The sequence below is a fragment of the Myxocyprinus asiaticus genome, chromosome 42 (assembly GCF_019703515.2).
Source record: "Myxocyprinus asiaticus isolate MX2 ecotype Aquarium Trade chromosome 42, UBuf_Myxa_2, whole genome shotgun sequence".
Classification (NCBI taxonomy): Eukaryota; Metazoa; Chordata; class Actinopteri; order Cypriniformes; family Catostomidae; genus Myxocyprinus; species Myxocyprinus asiaticus.
The window spans coordinates 24,615,669-24,638,786 of NC_059385.1; the positions used below are offsets into that span (position 1 = coordinate 24,615,669).

Here is a 23,118-nt window from a genome sequence, read left to right on the forward strand (position 1 = left end):
GTGATGGAGCTGGAGGCTGATGAATCCCCACACATTTTTGTGTATGATGATGAGGCAGGATTCAACTTGACCAAAGTCAGGAGACATGGCCATAATATTACTGGTCACCGAGCCACTGTTGATGTGCCAGGCCAGCATGGAGGGAACATTACAATGTGTGCTGCCATATGTGGGAATGGTGTACTCTGCCACATTCCCATCATTGAGCCCTATAACACACAACGTCTCCTCAATTTCCTGGAAACTCTTTACAGGGATCTCATTCTTGAGAATGAGAGGGGATTGGTAAGAAATGACTTGCCAACATATGTTATAGTTTGGGACAACGTAAGTTTCCATCATTCAAATACAGTCAGGGAATGGTTTGTTGCCCACCCATGTTTTTTGATGGAGTTTCTCCCACCATATTCCCCATTCGTAAATCCCACTGAGGAGTTCTTTTCTGCATGAAGATGGAAGGTCTGTGATCACCGTCCTCACAACCAGTTGTCCTTACTGGGTGCAATGGATGCTGGTTGTGAGGATATCACAGCAGATTATTGTAGGGGGTGGCTGCGTCATGCCAAAAGATTTTTCCCTCGTTGCATTGCAAGGGAGGATATCAAGTGTGATGTAGATGAAATGATGTGGCCAGACAGAGAGGAGATATTGGAAGACCCATGAGGTTGATGAACTTGTAGCATATTTTCTTTTTTCTTGCGCATATTGTAGTCCCTGAATTTTGATGTTGTATATATTTTTTTTCTGTACAAGCTTTCTTTACGTATTTTCGGTTGGCTGTAAAGTGTGTACATACAATGATGAGAAATGTTTGAATAATGTTTTGTTTAAAGTATAGTGTGTGCCATGACTTTTTGACATCAATACTATTCAGCTGCCTACATATACAATGTTACCAATTGGACAATATTACATAGTGGGTAACTATCACACTTTCAGAGTACACTGTCATTTGACAAGATGTCTTTGTATTTTGACTGTCTTGGTCTAAGTAATGATAAAGGAACCTTTTGTTTTGATGACAATGATTTATTCATTGATGGATTTATTTACATTTGAAACATGAGTTAATTCTTTTGAGTAATCACCTTTTGAAGGTCACATAGTGTGGTGTGCTGAATGTACCATGTGATGTGAAGATTGTACTTAGAGTTTTGACAATTGTAAGTTTGTTTCAGTAAATGTGCCAAATCGATTGAGAAAAACTGTAATAGTGTTTAGCCTCCCATTCAGCTGATGAAAACACACTGCGGATCATGAGGAAGGTTTACATCAAGATGTAGATTGGAATGCAGGTACGAAAAACTAAATATAAATAAAATAGCCTGCTCCTCTCTAACTGTTGCTTACGTGCTAGTGATTACATGATTTTAATGACATATTATAAGAAATATTTAAGACTCTACACAATTTTGTGATCGGTAATCAAATAAGCAAATTTGTGACATTAACTGTGTTAACTCATTTTGTACAAAAGGACACGTTTTCTTTCATTAAAGCACTTTCACAAGACGCTTTGTGAAAATTCACATGCAGGATCATGATTATATTATAATCATTGGGTTTTGGACAACATTGTCACTCAAACTTTTTTGCTGATAATATAATTTGTAATGAAAAATAAATGGGGGGGGGGGGCATCAGTACAGCCATTGACCAGGAAAATAAAAAATTTCACTCCCTGTCAAAAAGGTTGCCGACCCATGCATTATACTGACACATTAATAAAAATGACAGAGCTGAAGTTGTTTGAATTACAAATACACGACATATGACAGGGAGACTGAATATTTATGGAGTTTTTAAAGGAAGTAAATATAGCTAGTTTTCTCGGTGTCTTACAGCAATTCCTCAGTGTTCAATCAATTTTACAGCATTTTTTAAAAACTGTATTCCGAAATAATGCAATTTAGTTTAATTGCTTGCAGACACTATTTATTTCTGTTAACTTTGGAGTGGGAATAAAGGGTGGAAAGAACAAGGAGGAATGGAGGAGACAGATGGTGTAGAGCAGTGTCAGTGGTGGCTTTTCTCCAACAGATGGAGTGCTGAAGATGAGTCATGCCACACTATGCAGGAGGACAGACAGATAGAGATGGACGGACACACAGACAGATAGAGATGGACGGACGGAAAGACAGACATGCAGACATATAGAGACGGACGGACGAACACACAGACAGATAGAGACGGACGGATGGACGGACGGGCAGATAGAAACGGACAGACACATAGACAGATAGAGACGGACAGACACACAGACAGATAGAGAGACGGACGGACAGACACACAGACAGATAGAGACGAACGGACACAGACAGAGACAGACAGACGGACAGACAGAGACAGATAGAGATGGACAGACAGAGACGGACAGACACACAGAAAGATAGAGACGGACGGACGGACACACAGACAGATAGAGACGAACGGACACACAGACAGATAGAGATGGATGGACGGTTGGACGGACGGGCAGATAGAGACAGACAGACGCACAGACAGATAGAGATGGACAGAAACACAGAAAGATAGAGACGGACGGACGGACAGACACACAGACGGATAGAGACGGACAGATGGACAGATAGAGACAGACAGATAGAGACGGACGGACACACAGACAGAAAGAGACAGATGGACAGACACACAGACAAATAGAGACTGATGGATGGACACACAGACAGATAGAGACGGACACACAGCCAGATAGAGATGGACGGACGGACACACAGACAGATACACAGACAGATAGAGACAGACAGACAGATAGAGATGGACAGACGGACACACAAACAGATAGAGACGGACGGATGGATGGACAAAGACAGATAGAGACAGACGGATGGTCGGACGGACAGATAGAGACGGACAGACACACAGACAGATAGAGACAGACAGACACACAGACAGATAGATAGATAGATAGATAGATACGGACAGACAGATAGAGACAGGCAATAGATATTAAAAGCACATGTGTCTCTTACGGGAGAGGGTATTTCTTCCACAGTAGTTTTGGTGGTAGAGTCTGATAAACAGTTTTCTGTTTGCCCTCAGATCCTCCACAGCCGTGGCTGCTCTCTATTATCTTCGCAGCTTCCATTTTATCATCCCATGTTCCTGAAAGAATGAAGTGGGCGGTGCCTTCACCATCCGTCACAACACCTGTTACCTGAGGACAGCAAACACACCTGTAGTTACACTTATTGCCCAACAGAAGGCAGTAGCACACTGCTTTGCATTTCACATGCAGGAATGTTTCTTACTCATACTGATCAGACTGACCTTGCGGGGAACATCCCTGGAAAAATAGCTGTAAGGAGAGAATTTGAGGTGGCATGTGTCCTTGGTCCGGTGGTTGACTATTATAATGTCTCCAGACTGCACCAAGACAAGAATGATACATTAATAAAAATGACAGAGCTGTAGTTGTTTGAATTAGAAATACACAACATACAACAGGGAGACTGAATATTTATTGAGTTTTAAAGGAAGTAAATATAGCTAGTTTTCTTGGTGTCTTACAGTAATTCTTCAATGTTCAATCAATTTTGCAGTATTTTTTAACTACTCCAAAATAATGCAATTTAGTTTAATCGCTTGCAGACATGATTTCTTTCTGTTAACTTTGGAGTGGGAATAAAGGGTGGAAATAACAAGAAGGAGGAATGGAGTTGACAGATGGAGTAGAACAGTCTCAACGGTGACTTTTCTCCAACAGATGGAGTGCTGACGATGAGTCATGCCACACTATGCAGGAGGAGGAAACACATTATTAAACTGTAAAACTTACAAAGCAATGTTTTGATAGCATCACAGAGCCACAGTGAAACATGTTTAGGTGAAATCTACCTATGAATGGCTTACTTATAGTCAGGGTTGGGAGGGACACTTTTGAAATGTATTCCACTACAGATTACAGAATACATGCTGTAAAATGTAATTTGTAACGTATTTCATTAGATTACTCAAGGTCAGTAATGTATTCTAAATACTTTGGATTACTTCTTCAGCACTGGTAGATTTTTTCACTTGTTTTGCCTATAAAAACTCTGCCAGTACAGTAAGACAAAATACACATATTAAAAATACATTCTCTGAAAAACCTAAATATCTTATGCAGTGTTGTTTCTAAAACAAGATAAATCAAATTGATCTTGTTTTAAGGATTTTTAGATATTTTTACAGGAAAACAATACAAAAATTATTATCAAGAATACGATTTTTGCCCTAATATCAAAGGTCTTACTAGAAAAATAGAAATTATGATCCAACGTGAATTTTCTTGAAAAAAAAGTATGATCGTGCCTGGTAACGTGCATGTAAAATGGCTAGAAATAGCATTTTAGCTTAGCGTAAAGCTGACAATTTACACAAGGTTTATTTCTATTTCTTCTGCTACAAACTTCAAATTTACTTATCTGTCTGCTCGTCTGCTCATATGAATGTAACACATCATAAGAAAGTGTTTCACCGCTGCAAGGACTAAATATTAAATGAAACAAATGACAATAAAATGCAAAGTAATCTCTTCAGTAATCAAAATACTTTTTGAATGTAACTGTATTCTAAATACCAATGATTTAAATTGTAACTGTAGTGGAATACAGATACTTATATTTAGTATTTTAAATACGTAATCCCGTTACATGTATTACATTACTCCCCAACCCTGCTTATAGTTGTCTTTGCATATTAAGCTGGGATAACAGTAAAAAAATAAAAATAAAAAAACACATTTCACTTTTAAACATCAAAAATCATATTCAGAGAAAGATGTATGAAATAAAGCACATACTTGGTCAATCCACAGTTTGCCCACTATTATATTGTGCACAGTAGAGATCACCTTGCTCCACACATAATGATTTTCATTGGAGTGGAACTTAAGGTGAATGTTGCCTGCAGAGAGCAAAGGGAGCCATTATGAATTAATAAAAGAGAGAGAAATATATGTGGAAATGAAAGCTCTAAAAATAACACAAAGCTGAAGGGAGTTCTCCAATAAACATTTATTTAGCTTTTAAAACCATTTCATAGATGGAGTTTCCTTTGAAGTAACTTTTGATGGCAGCAGCACAGCCATACATACACTTTCTATCTGCGTACATGTAGGTTTGGAACGCCATGAAGGTGAGTAAATGATGACAGAATTTTCATTTTTGTGTAAGCTAGTCCTTTACGGCCTCTAAAGGTGATTTAAAGCTCATGATGGATCACCTAGTGGCATGATTGAGATGTATTTGCCACGGAATTTGCTGTCGATGGTGATCTCCTGCCACAGGGTCCAGCCTCGCTGTGATATTACATGATGGGCAGCTGCTGGGGGGTGATGGCTTATCTGAGAGAGAGCAAACAAAAGAGGGAAAGAATGAGAAAGCTCTCAATTTGTGCACAATCGAGGCTTTTTCATCGAGCAAGTCAAGCTAATCGAGCAAGTCAAATAAAGCTAAACTCATTTCATGCATCTACAATTCAATTCAAAATGAGCTGCACATTCCTGAGAGCATACCATAAATCACTGATTTGAGAAAGAGTGGAATAGTAAGTGTGGCTTCAGACCTGCTCACAAATGGAGCGGTAGCCGTACTCATCCAGGCGGTCCAGCTCGTAGGTCTCTCCCAGCAGGGGGTTGAAGGGTTTTCCTGTGCGGTGGATGGTGGTGGAGTAGGACGAGACAGAGAATGCGGCAACCAGACACATCTGTTCCAGAGACGAGTCGCAGTGTGCTGCTCGGTCCAAGAGCTCACTGTATTCCAGATCCTCTGTCAGACGCTGAAGCATCGACAACGGCTCGTTGAAGTTCACCTGGGAGTGAAGACAAAAAGACACAACATACATTAATACTGAGAATTTAATGCACTAATTTCACATTGTTTTAGCAGCCTATGAACATCAAACACATAAGATATGGCTACATTCCTCAATACTGTACAACACACAATCCTCTTACAGGCATAGGAATCTTGGAGAGCTCTTTGCCAATGCAGTTCTTCATGATGCTCCACAGATTGAGCGAGTAGTTGGGCTTTTCTGGGATTCGACAGCGTCTGCCTCTGCGCAGGTACATACTGGAACATTCCTGTAATCAAAGAAACACTATATTGAACAATACACAAACTGTTTAAATGACTTTCCTATCAACCATTCAGATTTTAGAGTTTGGTTTAGGGTTTGGTGTTTAAACAACTTTCCTATCAACCAATAAGATTTTGGAGTTTGATTTAGGGTTTGAAAAATTTTATGACCTTCTTATAAGATTTTTGGGTTGGGTTTGGGGTTTGAACAACTTTCATATCAACCACTCATATTTTTGGGTTTGGTTTAGGGCTTGGGGTCTGAACAACTTCCATATCAACCAATTAGATTTTTGGGTTTGGTGTAGGGTTTGAACAACTTCCACATTAACCAATCAGATTTTTGGGTTTGGTTTAGGGTTTAAACAACTTCGATATCAACCAGTCAGATTTTTGGGTTGAGTTTAGTGTTTGGTGTTTGAACAACTTCCACATCAACCAATACATTTTTTGGGTTGGGTTTGGTTTAGGGTTTAAACAACTTCATTGTCAATCAATCAGATTTTAGGGTTTGGTTTAGGGTTTGAACAACTTCTATATCAACCAATCAGGTTTTGGGTTTTGGTTTAGGGCTTGGGGTTTGAACAACTTCCATATCAACCAGTCAGATTTAAGGGGTTGGTATAGGGTTTGGTGTTTGAACAACTTCCACATCAACCAATCAGATTTTAGGGTTTGGTTTAGTTTTTGGGGTTTGAACTACTTCCACATCAACAAATTGATTTTTGGGTTGGGTTTGGTTTAGGGTTTAAACAACTTCATTGTCAACCAGTCAGATTTTTAGGTTTGGTTTAGGGTTTGGGGTTTGAACAACTTCCCTATCAACCAATAAGATTTTAGGGTTTGGTTTAGGGTTTGAACAACTTCCATATCAACCAATCAGGTTTTGGGTTTTGGTTTAGGGCTTGGGGTTTGAACAACCTCCATTTCAACCAATAAGATTTTAGGATTTGGTTCAGGGTTTGAACAGCTTTATTGTCAACCAGTCAGACAATTATGTTTGGTTTAGGTTTTGAACAACTTCCACACCAACCAATCAGATTTTTGGGTTGGATTTAAGGTTTGGGGTTTGAACAACTTCCATATCAACCAGTAAGATTTTAGGGTTTGGTTTAGGGTTTGAACAACTTTATTGTCAACCAGTCAGACTTTTATATTTGGTTTATGGTTTGGGGTTTCAACAATTTCCATTTCAATTAATCAGATTTGTTTGGTTTACGGTTTGAGGTCTGAACAACTTCCATATCAACCAATAAGATTTTAGGGTTTGGTTTAGGGTTTGGGGTTTGAACAACTTCCATATCGACCAATCAGATTTTGGGGTTTGGTTTAGGGCTTGGGGATTGAACAACTTCCATATCAGCCAATCAGATTTTTAGGCTGGGTTTAGGGTTTAGGGTTTGAACAACTTCCATATAAACCATTCGAATTTTGGGGTTTGGTTTAGGGTTTGGGGTTTGAACAACTTTATTGTCAACCAGTCAGACATTAATGTTTGGTTTAGGGTTTAAACAACTTCCACATCAACCAATCAGATTTTGGGTTGGATTTAGGGTTTGGGGTTTGAACAACTTCCATAACAACCAATCAGATTTTGGGGTTTGGTTTAGGTTTTGGAGTTTGAACAACTTTCATATCAAACTATCAGATTTTTGGGATCGGTTTAGGGTTTGGGGTTTGAACAACTTTAACATAAACCAATCAGATTTTAGGGTTTGGTTTAGGGTTTGGGGTTTGAACAACTTCCATATCTACCAATCAGATTTTGGGGTTTGGTTTAGGGCTTGGGGTTTGAACAACTTCCATATCAGCCAATCAGATTTTAGGGTTTTGTTTAGGGTTTGAACAACTTCCACATCAACCAGTCAGATTTTTGGGTTGGGTTTAGGGTTTGGTGTTTGAACAACTTCCACATCAACCAATCAGATTGTAAGGTTTGGTTTAGGGTTTGGGGTTTGAACTCCTTCCACATCAACCAATCAGATTTTAAGGTTTGGTTTAAGATACGGTGTTTAACAACTTCATTATCAACCAGTCCCATTTTTGGGTTTGGTTTAGGGATTCGAACAACTTCCATATCAACCAATCAGATTTGTTGGTTTGGTTTAGGGTTTGAACAACTTTCATATCAACCAATCAGAGTTTTGGATTTGGTTTAGGATTTGAGATCGGAACAACTTTCCTATCAACCAATCAGATTTCAGTGTTTGGTTAGCGTTATGACTTCATTGCCCTCTGATTTTAGAAGTAGGGTTAGCACTATAGTTGGCTAATATGCTGTAAACATTGTTGTTGAGCAAGTATCAAAAATAATGTAGATCCAGGAACATGTCCTAATCATGTTAACCAAGAATGTGGGAGGGATTAGGAGAACAGATAATTGAAAAATTATATATATTTGAATCTGATTAGGTAAGAATTTGGGCTGGCTGCAGTGTGTGCTTGTGTGTGTGTATGTGTGTGTGTGTGTGTGTGTGTGTGTGTGTGGATAATTAATAGCTAAACAATGGCACCAAACTCACATTGTTCTCCTGGCTCCAATTACTGGATAAACTTCCACTTGTCATGCTCTGATTACTGCTCAAGAGTCTGAGAGACAACACACACAGAAACTTGTGCACAGTGAAATATCATCTGCCTCTTACTGTAAACATACTGTACTAACAAACTTCGCCAGAAGGAAGGCCATTAATTATTCAGGCATGCAGTAGACATAAGGTAAATCCTAATATGATGAAAAGCTATTAGTCTCACAGAGACAGACTTCTGAGTATCAGCATTAAGTCTGGTCTATTCTGCAGCTTATTCCGGCCAAGAACCCATTTAGACACGAAGAGACTGTCTGACCGACAAGTAAAGTGACCATGCATAGTTTAGTTTTGATTCATGCTCCATTTAGGTGCAAGTAAATCTGAAATTGATGATCCGTAAATAATAAATTGCCACTGAAAAAAAAAACATTCAAAGAGTAGTGCAGAAATCTCAGTCCATGAACTGCTGTACAGAAAACAGTAAAAAAATTGGCAGAAAATGTGTGTAGACTGTTTCTAAGTGGTCAAGTAAAAACCCAAATGGACTCTGGGTTCACTTTCATTCCTAGAAGTTGCGCAAGAAGCCAATCAGATTGGAGCTTGCAATTACATCAGGTGCTTGCCAATTTTATTTGCAATATGATTATGTCTGAGGCTGAGACTAATAAGCCATGAACTATTATATGATCTGTATATGAACCTGTGCTGGGAGTGATCGTCTGCAGGCACTGTGATGAAGGCTTGAGAATCTTCCATGGCATCAAAGAACTCTATGTCTTCATTCTCCTCACTGGACTCTCCCTCTGGTGTTCTCTCTGCCCCTTCTGAAGATCAGCACACAGACAATCTGAATTAATAATTGATCATCATAATTACACCTCTGAATGAGTTTGTGTCAGTTGGTACGTTATATGAGTCAGTTGGTGGTACACTTAACAATACAGCATACGTTGATCAAATATGATATAGACTACAATTAGTCATTTAGCAGATGCATTTATCCAAAGTGACTTACATTTATGTCAAGAATGACCCAACTTTGTGCTGATATCATTATTAATAGCTAATAAGAACCCTAAATTCATTAGGTCAGCTTTTTTTCTGATTAATGCACGTTTTTAGTTCATATTGTTTAATATTGTCTAATGTGTGTGACTGGGTGTACATGTGTGTCTTACTGTTTTGTGTGCTGGGTGATTCTCTCCAGGCTCTCTCCAGACTGTTGTGCTGTTTGGCTAGCTGCTCAATAGTCTGCTCCAGGTGGTGGCGCTGTTCCCGCTCATACTGCAGTGCACGCTGCCACTGCCTGCTGTGTGTCTCTGCTAGATCTACAAAGTCCTGACAGGCCTGATCCCAAAATCAGCCAAGTCAGTTTTATCATTTACCATTAACAAACTGTAAAAGTAATTAATTTTCTGCCAATGTTTCACCCATTTTTAAATGTGCTGTGTGTAATTTGTTTTAACAGGGATTCCGTGTCAATGAAAAATGAAAACACTTGATTTTGTTAGTTACTTTTCAGCATGAAACTGGATCCCAGGTTTGAACCCATGCTGGGTTCAAACCTACAACTTTTCAGTTAACAGTCCAGATCTTTAACCACTATGCCTTCTTTAACGTGTTGACTCATACACTCACATTGACCATAGCATTGGAGGTGATACGGAAGAGAGTGGCTCGTTCGTTGACGGTCTTCAGTTTATCAGCGCCGTCGGTGGGGGCCCGCAGGTCCTCTAGTTCACTAAGAGAGCGCTGAAGCGCAGCACCGTGCTTCCCAATCAGCTCGTTGCAGGTGCTGAGGTCATCGAGATTGCTAACCAGAGTATTGAGCGCCCCCTGGATCAAAGCACGATCCGGCTGGGCAAGTGATCCCTCATCACCAGAGTCATCTGTTGAAAATAAATAAAAGGAAAGATGGATTCACCCAGCAAATTTTCTGTGCTTGATAAATGGTAAGCCAATGTGTATTTTTCCCTCTTTTGCTCTAGTGTCCTGAGGGGGTGGCGTGCCTTTTTAAAACTGTGTATATTTACTGTTACTATATGCGGGCATGGGTGTGGCTCTCTCATTGGTGCCCCCAAGCTGGTGGCACCCTAGGAGACTGCCTTGTTAGCCTATGACAAGAAACGGCCATGCTATTGCAACAAATGCACTTGCTTGGAGTAGATATTATAGAGTGAGCAATTCTGGCTTAAGATCTGATGGGTCGGGTCACAAGGTCTCGATTATTGGTTGGGTCCGGGTTTCATTTTAAGGCCTGTGTTTATAAAGCATTATTGTTACATCTTGTTTTGTTTTCTTTCCTAAGGAGGAAATAAATGCATTTTGACAGGAAAAGAAGTGTAAGTCAAATTTCAGCAATTTCAAAATCTGTGATTAATCATGATTATGAAAAATTATGCAATTAATCATGATTAAAAGTTTAAATCGACTGACAGCACTAATATCTTTCCTTTTGTCTTCCACAGAAGAAAGTAATTTGGGTTTGGAACAACATGAGGACGAATAAATTATGACAGGGATTTATTTCTACTTGATTAATCCTTATAAATTACTTTTGTTGGTGTTATCTAATGTATCCAGATTGATTCAGTTGTATTAAATAATATTTTTGAGTTAAAACCAGTTAATTTAGATTAATGTACCTAGTGAAGCATTATTCAGGGATGCAAACTCATAAGGTGTTCCAGATATATCTTTTCAGTTGATTTGTTTGTTTATTTAAAGCTTTTTGTTGCATTTAAAGATTTTTTTATGTGTTTAAGCTTAAAGTAACCCTTTCATGTGATTTTAATAAAGAAAATCTAGAAAAATTTACCAAACAATTTGGGCAAATTAGCTTCAGAAAAGGTGACTTTAGCTGAAAGGTGAGTAGTTTGCCTTCCTGATTTCACAGTATTTTCCATTGTAAGTAAATTAGTATAGGTTTTTTGTTTGTTTTGACAAACAGACATCATGCAACATATGTTTATAAGCCTAATACTTTATGTGTTGAACATTTCCTTAAATATGTGAAATTATGGTGCGTTATCATTTCCTGCAGGCACCATAGAGGGTAAAATTTACTGCAGTGTTGCAGGGAGGACTAAAATAAGTTTAAAAATAGCACAAGCACACAGACACAGTGCTGGAGGCCTCTGACGTGACAGCTGAGCCCTAATACTGTCCTTTAGAGGAGATCTTTTCAATTACGGGCATATTTCCCAGCCATGCTTTAAATGGATGCATGCAAAATGACCACAAAGATTGACAAAGGGATGGAGGCCATCAGAAAGAGAGAGAAAGAGAGAGAGATCACTTGACCAATCTAAATTTGCATTTCCTTGCCTTTTCTGCCTACACTCCACATTCCTCTAAAATAACTGCAAAAAAACATCCATCTTCTATAGCCTCTTATCCTATGTAGGTGCTGGACCCTTTCCCAGTTGTTTCAAGCTGAAGGCTGGGAAACACCCTGGCCAGGTAGCCAGTCCATCACAGGGATGCACACACATTCACACTCTCACCTACAGGCAATTTAGGGTCTCCAGTTAACTTAACCTGCATGTCTTTTGGACTGTGGGGGAAACCAGAGCACCCAGAGGAAATCCACACAAACACAGAGAGAACACACAAACTCCACACAGAAAGGCCCAGCTGAGCCAGGACTTGAACCCAGGACCCTCTTGCTGTGAGGCAACAGTGCTACCCACTGAGCCACCATGCTAACAAGCCCACATTAATCATAAAGAAAGAATAATGAGAAAGAGAGACTGATTTAGTAGAGAGCTGAAGAACATCATAATTGATGAATGAGTGCGCGTGAAATAGAAAGTGTGCAGGGCGAGAGAGGCATGATAATAACTACACTCGCCAACATCCCATTCAAACACTAGATTTCTATGAATGAACATGGTTACCATGGAAACAAGGTCCAATGCAATTGGGAGGATGGCTATTTTTAGAAGCAAAGGAGGATGAAAAAAACAAAATGGACTAATGCGTCTTGCTTTGCCTTTGCTCTCTCCACAACATGGCCATCAGTCACTGGCAAGCAGAGGGAAACAGGCGGTAAATTGCTTCATGTGTGACGAAAGCCATTTTCTGTGGAAACACTCAGAAGTAGGAGCCTGGGGCAGCTTCAAGACAAGCTTTAAACACGCTGGCACACTGTTAAGTGTAACTCACAGTCAATCTGTTAATCAGTGACAGGAGACGTGCGGGTGTGCGGGGGAAGGTTCAGGTAGAAGCTGTAAGCTTCAATAACCAGCTGCCATCTAAACATGAGTTAATCATGGCCTGACAGCTGTGGAAGGACAAAAATCAGCTGACCTTGCCTATATAGACAGCTTATACATAAACGTTAGGGATTCTCTGCAAATTCTTGAATCCTACATTGAAGCATTGAAGGGCAATTTTAGATTTTTCGGGAATACCATGCATACAATGTGCCATTACATGAGAGATATCACTGAAATAGGTGTCCTGGATCTGATCGATGTCAAACCATTACTATGTTTCGGCACTACTGTCACTATGAATTCTGTGACAGGAGGTAGAAAGTTCTGCTGCTGAAATTGGTCTGTGCTTACCAAAATTCGAACCACTGCCTCCAGTGGCCAAAACTAGAAGTGTTGTTGATCATATGGGCAAATGTGAGCTACAATTTTCAGGTGAAATATCCACAGAGGGGCAATAAAAACGAGTTTCATATTTAGTTGTAAATAATGTAACACAGTAAACATGAATGCATATTTCATATTTAATCACATGCCCTAACCCAAACCCCAAATCTAGACCTAAATGTCAGCTGAGTAAAATATAATTTTAGAGCGAAAATGCAACCTTAAAAGTTGGAAAATGGGGGAAAGTACCTAATGACTGAAACTTCGGGTTGTTTCTCACCAAAATCTATTGTTTTCCTTCAGGAGACTTGGAATATGATGCACAAACAGCAGGGACAACTTCTATGATACATTTGGGTCCTTTATTAAGCTTTAAAGTAGGTCTCTCACCCCAACTGTCATTCTAATGAAAAGACACACCAGAATGTTTACTGAAAAATATTTTCTTTTGTGTTCTGCTTCAGTAAGAAAGTCATATGGGTTTGCTACCTGACATATACTCACTGAATACTTTAAAATACATTATACAACAGTTAGTTCCGATCCTCGTATCTGATTAGATGAAAGAAGTTCCAAGAGTGCAGATGTCTCAAAACATCAGCACTTGGACGCTTCACTGTTTGTATCACTCCGCTTGTGTTCGTGATGTTCTAAACTAAAGTGTAAGAGCAGTGCAGATGTGTAAAAGAGCTACAGTATGTGTGTCTTTATATATATTCCTGTGACATTAATGATTTAGCCAGCAGATGGCAAAAAAAGACAATTTTTATGTTTTGTGAGCCAGTTAAGTTGACGTTTGTTGAGCCAGTTAGTCAGCGAGCAGTTTCTTTGAAGTCATCAGCATTGTCTCTCACTCCATGATCACTTGAATTACTGCTACACTACAGCTGAGAAATAGAGTTAAACTAACAGCTTCAGCATTAAGGCTTATCACAGCTGAGAGACACAACAGACTGAGTAATCAAACATACTCAAGGTGCTTTCCTACTGGAGTTTGCGCGTTGGGAGGAGATGTAAACATTCAGCATTGTGGAGATGAGAAACTGGCTACCAAGAAATACACAAGGAGGACCCCATTCGGACAGCGATGTTTACACAGAGAAATTAAGATTCCAAAATTACATTATATTCAGCAAGCTGACTAACACTACAGCTGAGGAATAGATTTAAACAGCTATAGCTTCACTGTTCATCTCTGCTTGGGAGTCGCGACAGACACAGGAAATCGCATGCGCTCAATCGCTCAACACACACACACATCCTTGTTTCTCCACTAACTTCTTAGAAACAACCCAAGCTGTCGTTACTAGTTCTAAAAAGACGTTTGTTAATTAGAAACAGAGGTTTGTGCATCTTTATTTATTTTATTTTTTTTTTACTTGTTCTTTGAACTTTTGTATAAAAGTAATTTCACACTCGCAATCTTGCTGTGTACCTATATCAGCACGGCTGTGATTACCTGCGGCCAAATCACAGCCGTGCTGATATAGGGACATCCAGCACTCTTGTTCGTGTGATATTGCTTCAATATCTCAAACATATCTCAAAGATGTAGATATCTACAAAAACATATTTTAAAAGAACAGATGAATCACATAATGAACAATCTACACCATCTAATTAAAAAAGCCCTTAGTGCATGTTCATTTGTATTACTAGAACACACAATAACCGAAAGCAGGATCATCTCATGATAAATCCACCAGCTGTACATACACACATCCTCATTTCATGAACTGTCTTAAGCCTACTGCATGTAAAAACTGCAATTTTGTACTTGCAGGGAAAACAATTGGGGGAAAGTGGATTAGTGTGAATCTCTAGAGAGCAGAATGAAGGAGAGAGTAAGAACTCCAAGCTGCTTAAGCGGTCTGATGACCCAAATACAGAGAAAACAACTGTGTGCCTCTGTTTTTGGCCAACTTGGAAGGCATACACAATGCACTGAATGCACAATAGGCCTGGGAGACAAAGACTTAATCTCTGCCAAATAACCTTGAATCAGTTATAAATATATGGATGGTGGGTATTGGCAAGAGTAAGAATTAATAAGAATAGTTTACTCAAAGAAAGAAAAATCTGTAAAAAATTTCATTTGTTCCATGAAGCACACAAATAGAATTGTACTGGTTGCTCTTTTTCATGCAATTAGGGGGCTTTCACACTGGGCACGTTTGCTGCGGTCCGATTCCGAGTGCAATTGTTCCCGGTGGCCCCCGCAGCGTTGGTCTGGTTGCACACTCACTTGACTCTATCGAACCCCGGTCCATTTGCGTTCATCTTACGTCATCACAAACACGCATGGTGAACACAACGCGACTCATCATACTTTTGTTTTTTCTGTTATTTTAGTGCCATTATGCACAGCGTAACTCATCAGATGTCCAGGGGAAGGCGGCTTGCTGCTGCTCGCAAATGGCGTTTTTTGAGGAGACAGCAGACTGCAAGGAATTCATTTGCACCTTTGTTTACACTGCACGCTTACTCACGCTCGTGTCCAAGGTGAAGTTATCGCTACTGTCATCTCCTATTATACCATATATTTATAATCTATACTAGTATTTACATATAATATTTATAAGATGTATAGATAGATAGATAGTATTTATAGTGTTGATTGTACTTGTATGTCATTGTGGTGTCATTACTTTTTTGGGACTTTCAAGAATGTGTTTCAAGAATAATGATGTCGTCATCGGTTAAAACGCATGCGCAGATTACTTTACTTCCTGAACGAGTGCACACCCGAGTCCAAGTTGCTTTCACATTCACGAGAATCGAGCTACAGTTCCATTGCAACTAAACTCAGACCACCTTCTACAGGTAGTCTCGGGTTTGGTACCGCGGTGAGCTCCCCGGTCCGCATGACAGCTTTCGCATTACCAATTTTTCATGCGAACCGTGCTCTGTTTCGAACTAAACTGCCAGTGTGAAAGCACCCTTAGTCTCCATGGGGACTGAGGCTTTCAAGCTTAAAAAAGGATGCAAAAGCAGCATGAAATGACCATAAAAGTGTTCCATATGTCTTGTGTGCAATATTCCAAGTCTACTGAAGTCATACATTATCTTTGTGAGAAGAACACACTGAAATTTAAGTCGTTATTCACTGATACTTATCCCTCCAGTGAGCTGTTATTTGCTGCAACCGGATCATAGAGTCAGTTAGCTGAATTTGACAATCTGTCTGATTTGTAAAAGAACTATTAAGACTGGTTTTATGAGCTGGATCTACTGAAAAGATCTCAAAGGAACGATTCAATCAATAAATCAGACATTGCTATGTGTGACGCTCCTGTTCTACCCACTCCGTACTGGACTCGAACCGGTGTCTCCGGCATGGGAGGTGGGTGTGCTAACAAGGAGGCTAAAGGCTACAGCCCCTAGTGCACATCTGGAGGTCAGGAGAGTGAGGTTTATACACATTGCACAGCTATCTATCAGCTGAATGGAGTGAAAGAGATAAAGAGGAACAGGAAAACAAAGGAAGAGATGACAAAGCTGAAAAGGTCTTTGAAACCAAGCGACAGTAAAGCTCAGCGGCTGTTTGACAATCCAATTTGGTCCATCAGCCAGCTTGCTTTTTATCACTGATAATCTGATTTGCATTGAGTCGTGTTTTAAGTACCTCACACAACTCTACACTAATGAAGTGCTGAGGGACCAACCTCAAGGAATCATTGACCATGTTTACACTTAAGAAAATGGTTTATTCCAGGGTTTTTTCAGAAAGTGGCCTTCTGAAACGTCATGTAAACAAGAATGCTAATTTCCTTACGCCATTTAAGCTATTAAGAGAAAGCAATTTAACACACTGTGGCATGGTCATGTGTCTGTCTGCGGGAGTGGGAGAGCGGTAAGGCTCATCACCTGGGTTGCGATTACTCTAACACCTGTCTCTCATTATAGTGATGGCAGATGGAGACCTGATAAGGCACGCCAGAGTGTCAGTGTGGGGGAGAGACAGCAAAGAGAGAACGAGTGTACAGCATTGGGGTGTGTTCTATGGAGTGTTCAAGATTTAATAAGTGTTTTTTAAGTCATTCATGTTTATGTTGAAAGTGAATTATTGCCTGAGTGAAAAGCAATAAAAAGTACCTACGCTGTACACAAGAAAGCAAGAGAATAAAAAATACTCACGCTGACAGTTCGTTGCCTCCTGACTCCTCCACTGCCCATTAACTTAATCTATAACACATACCTAGGTTTCTCCTGAGGAATGCGGCTTATTGTGGTTATGTAAACTCCTTTTTTTGAGGAGTGCATATGTGCGTAAACAGACCGGATAACAAACGTCATAGTATGCGCTCGTACATTGGGGGAATCCCGGAGTCTGACGTAAGAGGGTAATTTCACTATTGCAGAGTAATTCCACTCCAGGTCACGATAGAAAGTGAAGGAAACAAACACAACAATTCTGGAATTTTTGGAAATAAAGCAAACAAACTGAGAATAAAATAGTTAAGTCTTCCTCAGATGCCATGTTTATTATTTACACAAGCGTCGCAGGGAAATTACGTTGCTGTGGAGAAAGCTGCTTACTGAACGAGCCGCATGTATATGGGAGTAAAGAGAAAGCCGCGAACACAGCTCATGTAAACGCATACTCCGATTTCAGAATCAGTATCAAAATTGGAATGATCTTTATTGCCAAGTGTGCTCACATACACAAGGAATTTTTTTTTTTGGTGATAGGAGAAACAAGCAAGTGCACACAGAACATTCCGGTGAGAAACAGAATATAAAACAAGGTAAGAGTATAAATAGACATAAATGGTTTTTTTTTTTTTTTGAAAAGACATATAACATAGAATGGTGTATGTACATGTGCAAGTGGTACTATATGTGCAAGGTAGGGGTATGTACAGTTATTGAATTAAATATGAGTGAATTTACATATGTACATGACACATTTATATATTATTGCACTATGGGAGTCCTGAAGGCAGTTAATTGTTCATGTGGTAAATGGCCTGAGGGTAAAAACTGTTCTTGTGCCTGGTTGTCCTGGCGCTGAGTGCTCCGTAGCGCCGGCCTGAGGGCAACAGTTCCAAAAGGGATTGGGCAGGGTGTGTGGGGTCCAGAGTGATTCTACCTACACGTTTCCTCACTCTGGAGACGTACAGGTCTTGGAGGGTGGGTAGGGGGGCACCAATAATCCTCTCATAGTCCTGACTGTCCGTTGTAGTTTCCTTCTGTCTGATTTGGTGGCTGAACCAAACCAGAGGTTCCCAGATGTGATTTTCCCCAGTCTCACTAACTGCTGCCTATCTGTCAGAAAGTTGTTGATCCACTGAGAGATTGTGGTTGGCACGGACAGCTGGGTCAGTTTGGTTGAGAGAAGATCAGGCATAATGGTATTGAAGACTGAACTGAAGTCCACAAATAGAATCCTGGCATAAGTCCCAGGTCTGTCGAGGTGTTGCAGGATATAATGCAGTCCCATGTTGACAGCATCATCCACAGACCTGTTTGCTCGGTAAGCAAACTGAAGGGGGTCTAGCAGGGGTCCAGTGATGTCCTTCAGGTAAGCCAAAACCAGTCTCTCAAATGACTACATGACCGCAGACGTGAGAGCGACAGGTCTGTAGTCATTAAGTCCTGTGATTTGTTTTTTTTTGGGGGGGACTGGAATGATGGTGGAGTGTTTGAAGCAGCAGGGAACTTCGCACTGCTCCAGTGATCTATTGAAGATCTGCGTGAAGATGAGGGCCAGTTGGTCAGCGCAGACTTTCAAACAGGCAGGTGAGACACCATCTGGGCCTGATGCTGATAGCACCTGTCACACATCTTCTTCACAGACCATAAGTGCAGGTTGAGTAGCAGGAGGGGGGTTCCAGGAGGTGTTGGTGTGTGTGTGTGAAGTGAAGTGAAGATCAGAGCGGGGGAGGGGTGTGAGACTGGGCTTTTCAAACCTGCAGTAAAACACATTCAGTTCATCAGCCATTTTTTGATTCTCTACAGAGCGAGAGGGAGGTGTCTTATACTTGGTAATGCTTTTCAGGCCTTTCCACACAGATGCAGGATCATTGTTTGAAAAGTTTTCAGAGTAGCTTCTTTTAGCCATTCTGATTTCCTTGGTCATTGTGTTTCTGGCCTGGTTGTACAATATTTTATCTCCACTTCTGTAAGCATCCTCTTTGGCATGATGAAGCTGTCTGAGTTTTCCTGTAAACCATGGCTTATCGATAATTAAATGATAAAAATGTCCTAGTAGGGATGCACATATTCTCACAGAAACTAATATATGATGTCACAGTATCTGTGAGCTCTTCCTGGTCTGTGGCTGCAGCTTCAAAAGCAGTCAAAGCAGAATTGTAGTTCCAGCTCTGCTTCATTAGTCCATCTCTTTACAGTCCTTACTACAGGCTTAGCGTCGGGAGAAGATGAACCAGACAGTGATCAGAGAGTCCTCAAGCTGCATGTGGAACAGAGTGATATGCATTCTTTACAGTGCTGTAGCTTTGGTCCAATATATTTCTTTCTCTGTTGGGGCATGTGATGTGTTGTTTGTATTTTGGCAGTTCATGGGTGAGGTTAGCTTTATTTAAATCTCCCAGATTAATGATAAGAGAGTGTTGTTGCTCTGTGTCTGTGATGTGATCAGCCAGCTGTTGCAACTGTACACCAACTTTTGTAGATGAAAAAGCATGTTCTCCCGCCTCTCGTTTTCCCCGATGATTCCGCAACGTGATCCGTCCTGAACAGCCAGAAGCCCGGCAGATGTAGCGCTTGTCTGGGATGGCTTCATTCATCCAGGTTTCCATGGAACACAGAGAAGCAGAGTTAGAAAAGTCCTTATTTGTTTGAGTGAGCAGAAGCAGTTTGTCCATTGTTGGCAAGGGAGCGGACATTCGCCAGGTAAATACTTGGCAGCGGAGTCCTAAAGCCGCGTTGACGAAGCTTCACAAGTGGGCCGGCATGCTTCCCTCGCTTGCGTCTCCTGGAGCTAAGATGTCTAATAAAACGTCCGAATAATCAAACACCAGAAAAAAATTATCAGGTATGCTTTGCCGAATATTCAGCAGTTCATCCCTGGTGAAACTGATTGGGAAAGAGTGACAAAAAACATGACAAACAAACAAAAGTAACAAAAACGCTAGAGAGCTCCACACCGAACCAGCCATCTGCGGCGCCATCTTGTATTAATGAGCCTTGTTTTGAGCCTTAAGCAGCTTTCTCACAATAAACGGCTTTCTGGTGTCCATGTAAACAAAGTAATTGTTACCACATTGGGTGGATGCAGTATTGCTCATATTTTGGGTAATCACTGCCCGCAGTGGCCAAAGCTGGAAGTGTTGTTGAGGTGAAATTTCCACAGGGTGGCTCCAAAAGTGAGTTGTATTTCTAGTTCTAAATGAAGAATACAGTCAACAGGAATGCATTTTTGATTAACTCTACCCCATAACCGAAGTTGTACAGCATCCACATCCTGAGACTTAAGCACTAAATGCATATGGCCCATGAGAGAAAAGCAGACCACATGCAAATGTGAGCAAACGTAGAAACATAAACAGCATTTCTATTACATTACATAGGGACTTACACAGGTAGAGGTTGTTTCCACATCTATGAAAACACACTGAATTACATAACTGATGATAGAAAGAGACTATAAAGAACTTAACAAATAAATTACAATTAGAATATAAAATAGGTTGTCCCACAAAATGTACTGATATAGTAGTAATAGCAATAGAAGTAGCAGTAATAGTAGTAGCCAATATAAAAAAAACATAAACATTTTCAAAGCACAATGTGGCACATAATTACAATAAGACACATACCTGTACATGTCTGTAAACTTTGCGCATGGCCCTTTGAACTTATTTTCCATTCAGACAAAGGGAAAATAATGCTTTTACTCAAACGTTTACAAAATGTTCCCCCTACCTTATCTTCACTGGATTTAATTGCTGGTAATAGAGCAAACACTGAAGGAAAGTCTAATGCAATTTTCAGGGAAGATGATGTCAAAATCTTCTTGAATGAAAACATAAAGGAGTGTTCCCTCTCAGTCTTCTCAGTCACCTTCTAAGCTTCCCTCCCATCTCTCTCATCCTTCTCTCTCTCCCTCTTGCTCGTTTTTTCCCTCACACTCTCCATCCTGCACAATGGGCGGAGCTAACATGCTTGCCACTTCATTCAGCAGCAGATTAAATCATCCACGGTGGGAAGGGCAGTATGCAAATGAATCATTTGATGATGTAGGAAAATTGTACGAAAACAAATGTCCATGTAAGTATAAAACTATGGTAAAGGTCAGAATCCCTGAACAAAAAATACCAATTAACTTTAAAATTAATATATGGAAGATATAGGCTGTTAGCACAATGGTCTTATAAGATAATAATATGATACTGTTTCAGGTTATCGCTATTAAGTTTTGTTAAGCAAAGACCAGAAACTGGTCTTAGGCTATTTCATAGGCTATTTATTTTCAAATACTAAACTGCAGAGCAAATATAATTCAAGCATAATAAACATATAACACATATAACAGAGCACTTTTCACAGGGAATAACAAAACTGGATTTCTTGTGCATGATGTGTATTTAAATGCAAAGGGAAAAAACAGCTGTCAAAATTCATGAACAATGGCACCCCCTGGTGTCATTTGGTCAAAAATATCATAAATTTTTCAAGCAAGATGTTATTATAGGACAAGGACCAAAGTTCTGCTTGAAATTGTAATGTATACACAGTATATAAGAGAGAGAGAGAGAGAGAGAGAGAGAGAGAGAAAATTGGGAAAACTATCTTTATGATTTGTACTACATATGACATATAAGAGTTCATTATACTTTAAAAATATACTGTAATTTTCAGAACTATAAACTTCCTCCTTAATAGAAAAAGAGCATTTATTTAAACCAGGCTCTAGAAAAAATTTTTTGTGTGTGTGTGTGTGTGGAACTTAAATAAATCTGCAAATGACTGCCTCTTCAGCAAGACATCAATGGCTGTTTTTTTTTTTTTTTTTTTTATTGCACCCTTGGCCCCGGCCACTGGTGCTCACTGCTCAGTTATACCGGTGAAGAGGTGAGAGAAATGGGCCTGTCTACTTTATCTACACCAAATACATCATGTGCTTATCTGGATTTAAGTGTTTTTCTACACTAGATGACCGGCAAAGACACGATGTCAAGTTACAACTCTAAAAAGGAGACCTCTGTTGTGTCTCATTCAGCTGCGCTGTTTCTTGCTATTTTGAAGGTATCCTGGACAGTTTTTGCACCCATCTGTGATCGTTTCGATGTGTTTCCAGTGAAGTACGCCACGTTTTAAGAGCGGTACAAGCGCAACTTTTAAAAACGCTTCTCATTCTGCTGCTGCCACTGGGAGAACGGACTAGAAGAAACACATGCCGTTCTGTGTGTAAACAAACTGTTAAGATGTGAGATGTCGCTCTTGTGAAGAACAGCATCTCTGCTTTGGCCTGTTTTTTTTTTTTCACCCAATTTGGAATACCCATTTCCCAGTGCGCTTTTAAGTCCTCGTGGTCGCGTAGTGATTTGCCTCAATCCAGATGGCAGAGGATGAATCTCAGCTGCCTCCGCGTCTGAGACTGTCAACCCCCGCATCTTATCACGTGGCTTGTTGAGCACGTTGCCACAGAGACATAGCGCGTGTGGAGGCTTCACGTCATCCACCACGGCATCTGCGCTCAACTCACCACACGCCCCACCGAGAACGAACCACATTATAGCGACCACGAGGAGGTTGCCCCATGTGACTCTACTCTCCCTAGCCACCGGGCCAATTTGGTTGCTTAGGAGACCTGGCTGGAGTCACTCAGCACGCCCTGGGATTTGAACTAGCGAACTCCAGGGGTAGTAGCCAGCGTCTTTTACCACTGAGCTACCCAGACCCCGCCTGCTTTGGCCAGTTTAAGCCGGTTGAAGC

The 23,118-nt window shown here is 40.3% G+C and overlaps 2 protein-coding genes across 2 annotated transcripts in view; one reads left to right on the forward strand and one right to left on the reverse strand.

Annotated features, from left to right (window-relative positions):
- Window positions 1-23,118, forward strand: part of LOC127432784 (14-3-3 protein gamma-like) — a 678,408-nt gene that overhangs the window by 572,488 nt on the left and 82,802 nt on the right. The window lies entirely within an intron of this gene.
- Window positions 1-23,118, reverse strand: part of LOC127432743 (oxysterol-binding protein 2-like) — a 36,149-nt gene that overhangs the window by 6,127 nt on the left and 6,904 nt on the right. Inside the window, exons 3-12 of the mRNA XM_051684133.1 lie at window positions 10,250-10,500; window positions 9,790-9,958; window positions 9,312-9,435; window positions 8,603-8,669; window positions 5,957-6,085; window positions 5,566-5,811; window positions 5,224-5,344; window positions 4,802-4,905; window positions 3,289-3,384; window positions 2,991-3,175 (exon numbers count right to left, since the gene is read on the reverse strand). Coding sequence (XP_051540093.1) covers window positions 2,991-3,175; window positions 3,289-3,384; window positions 4,802-4,905; window positions 5,224-5,344; window positions 5,566-5,811; window positions 5,957-6,085; window positions 8,603-8,669; window positions 9,312-9,435; window positions 9,790-9,958; window positions 10,250-10,500 — 1,492 coding nt within the window. The remainder of the gene's footprint in view (window positions 1-2,990; window positions 3,176-3,288; window positions 3,385-4,801; window positions 4,906-5,223; window positions 5,345-5,565; window positions 5,812-5,956; window positions 6,086-8,602; window positions 8,670-9,311; window positions 9,436-9,789; window positions 9,959-10,249; window positions 10,501-23,118) is intronic.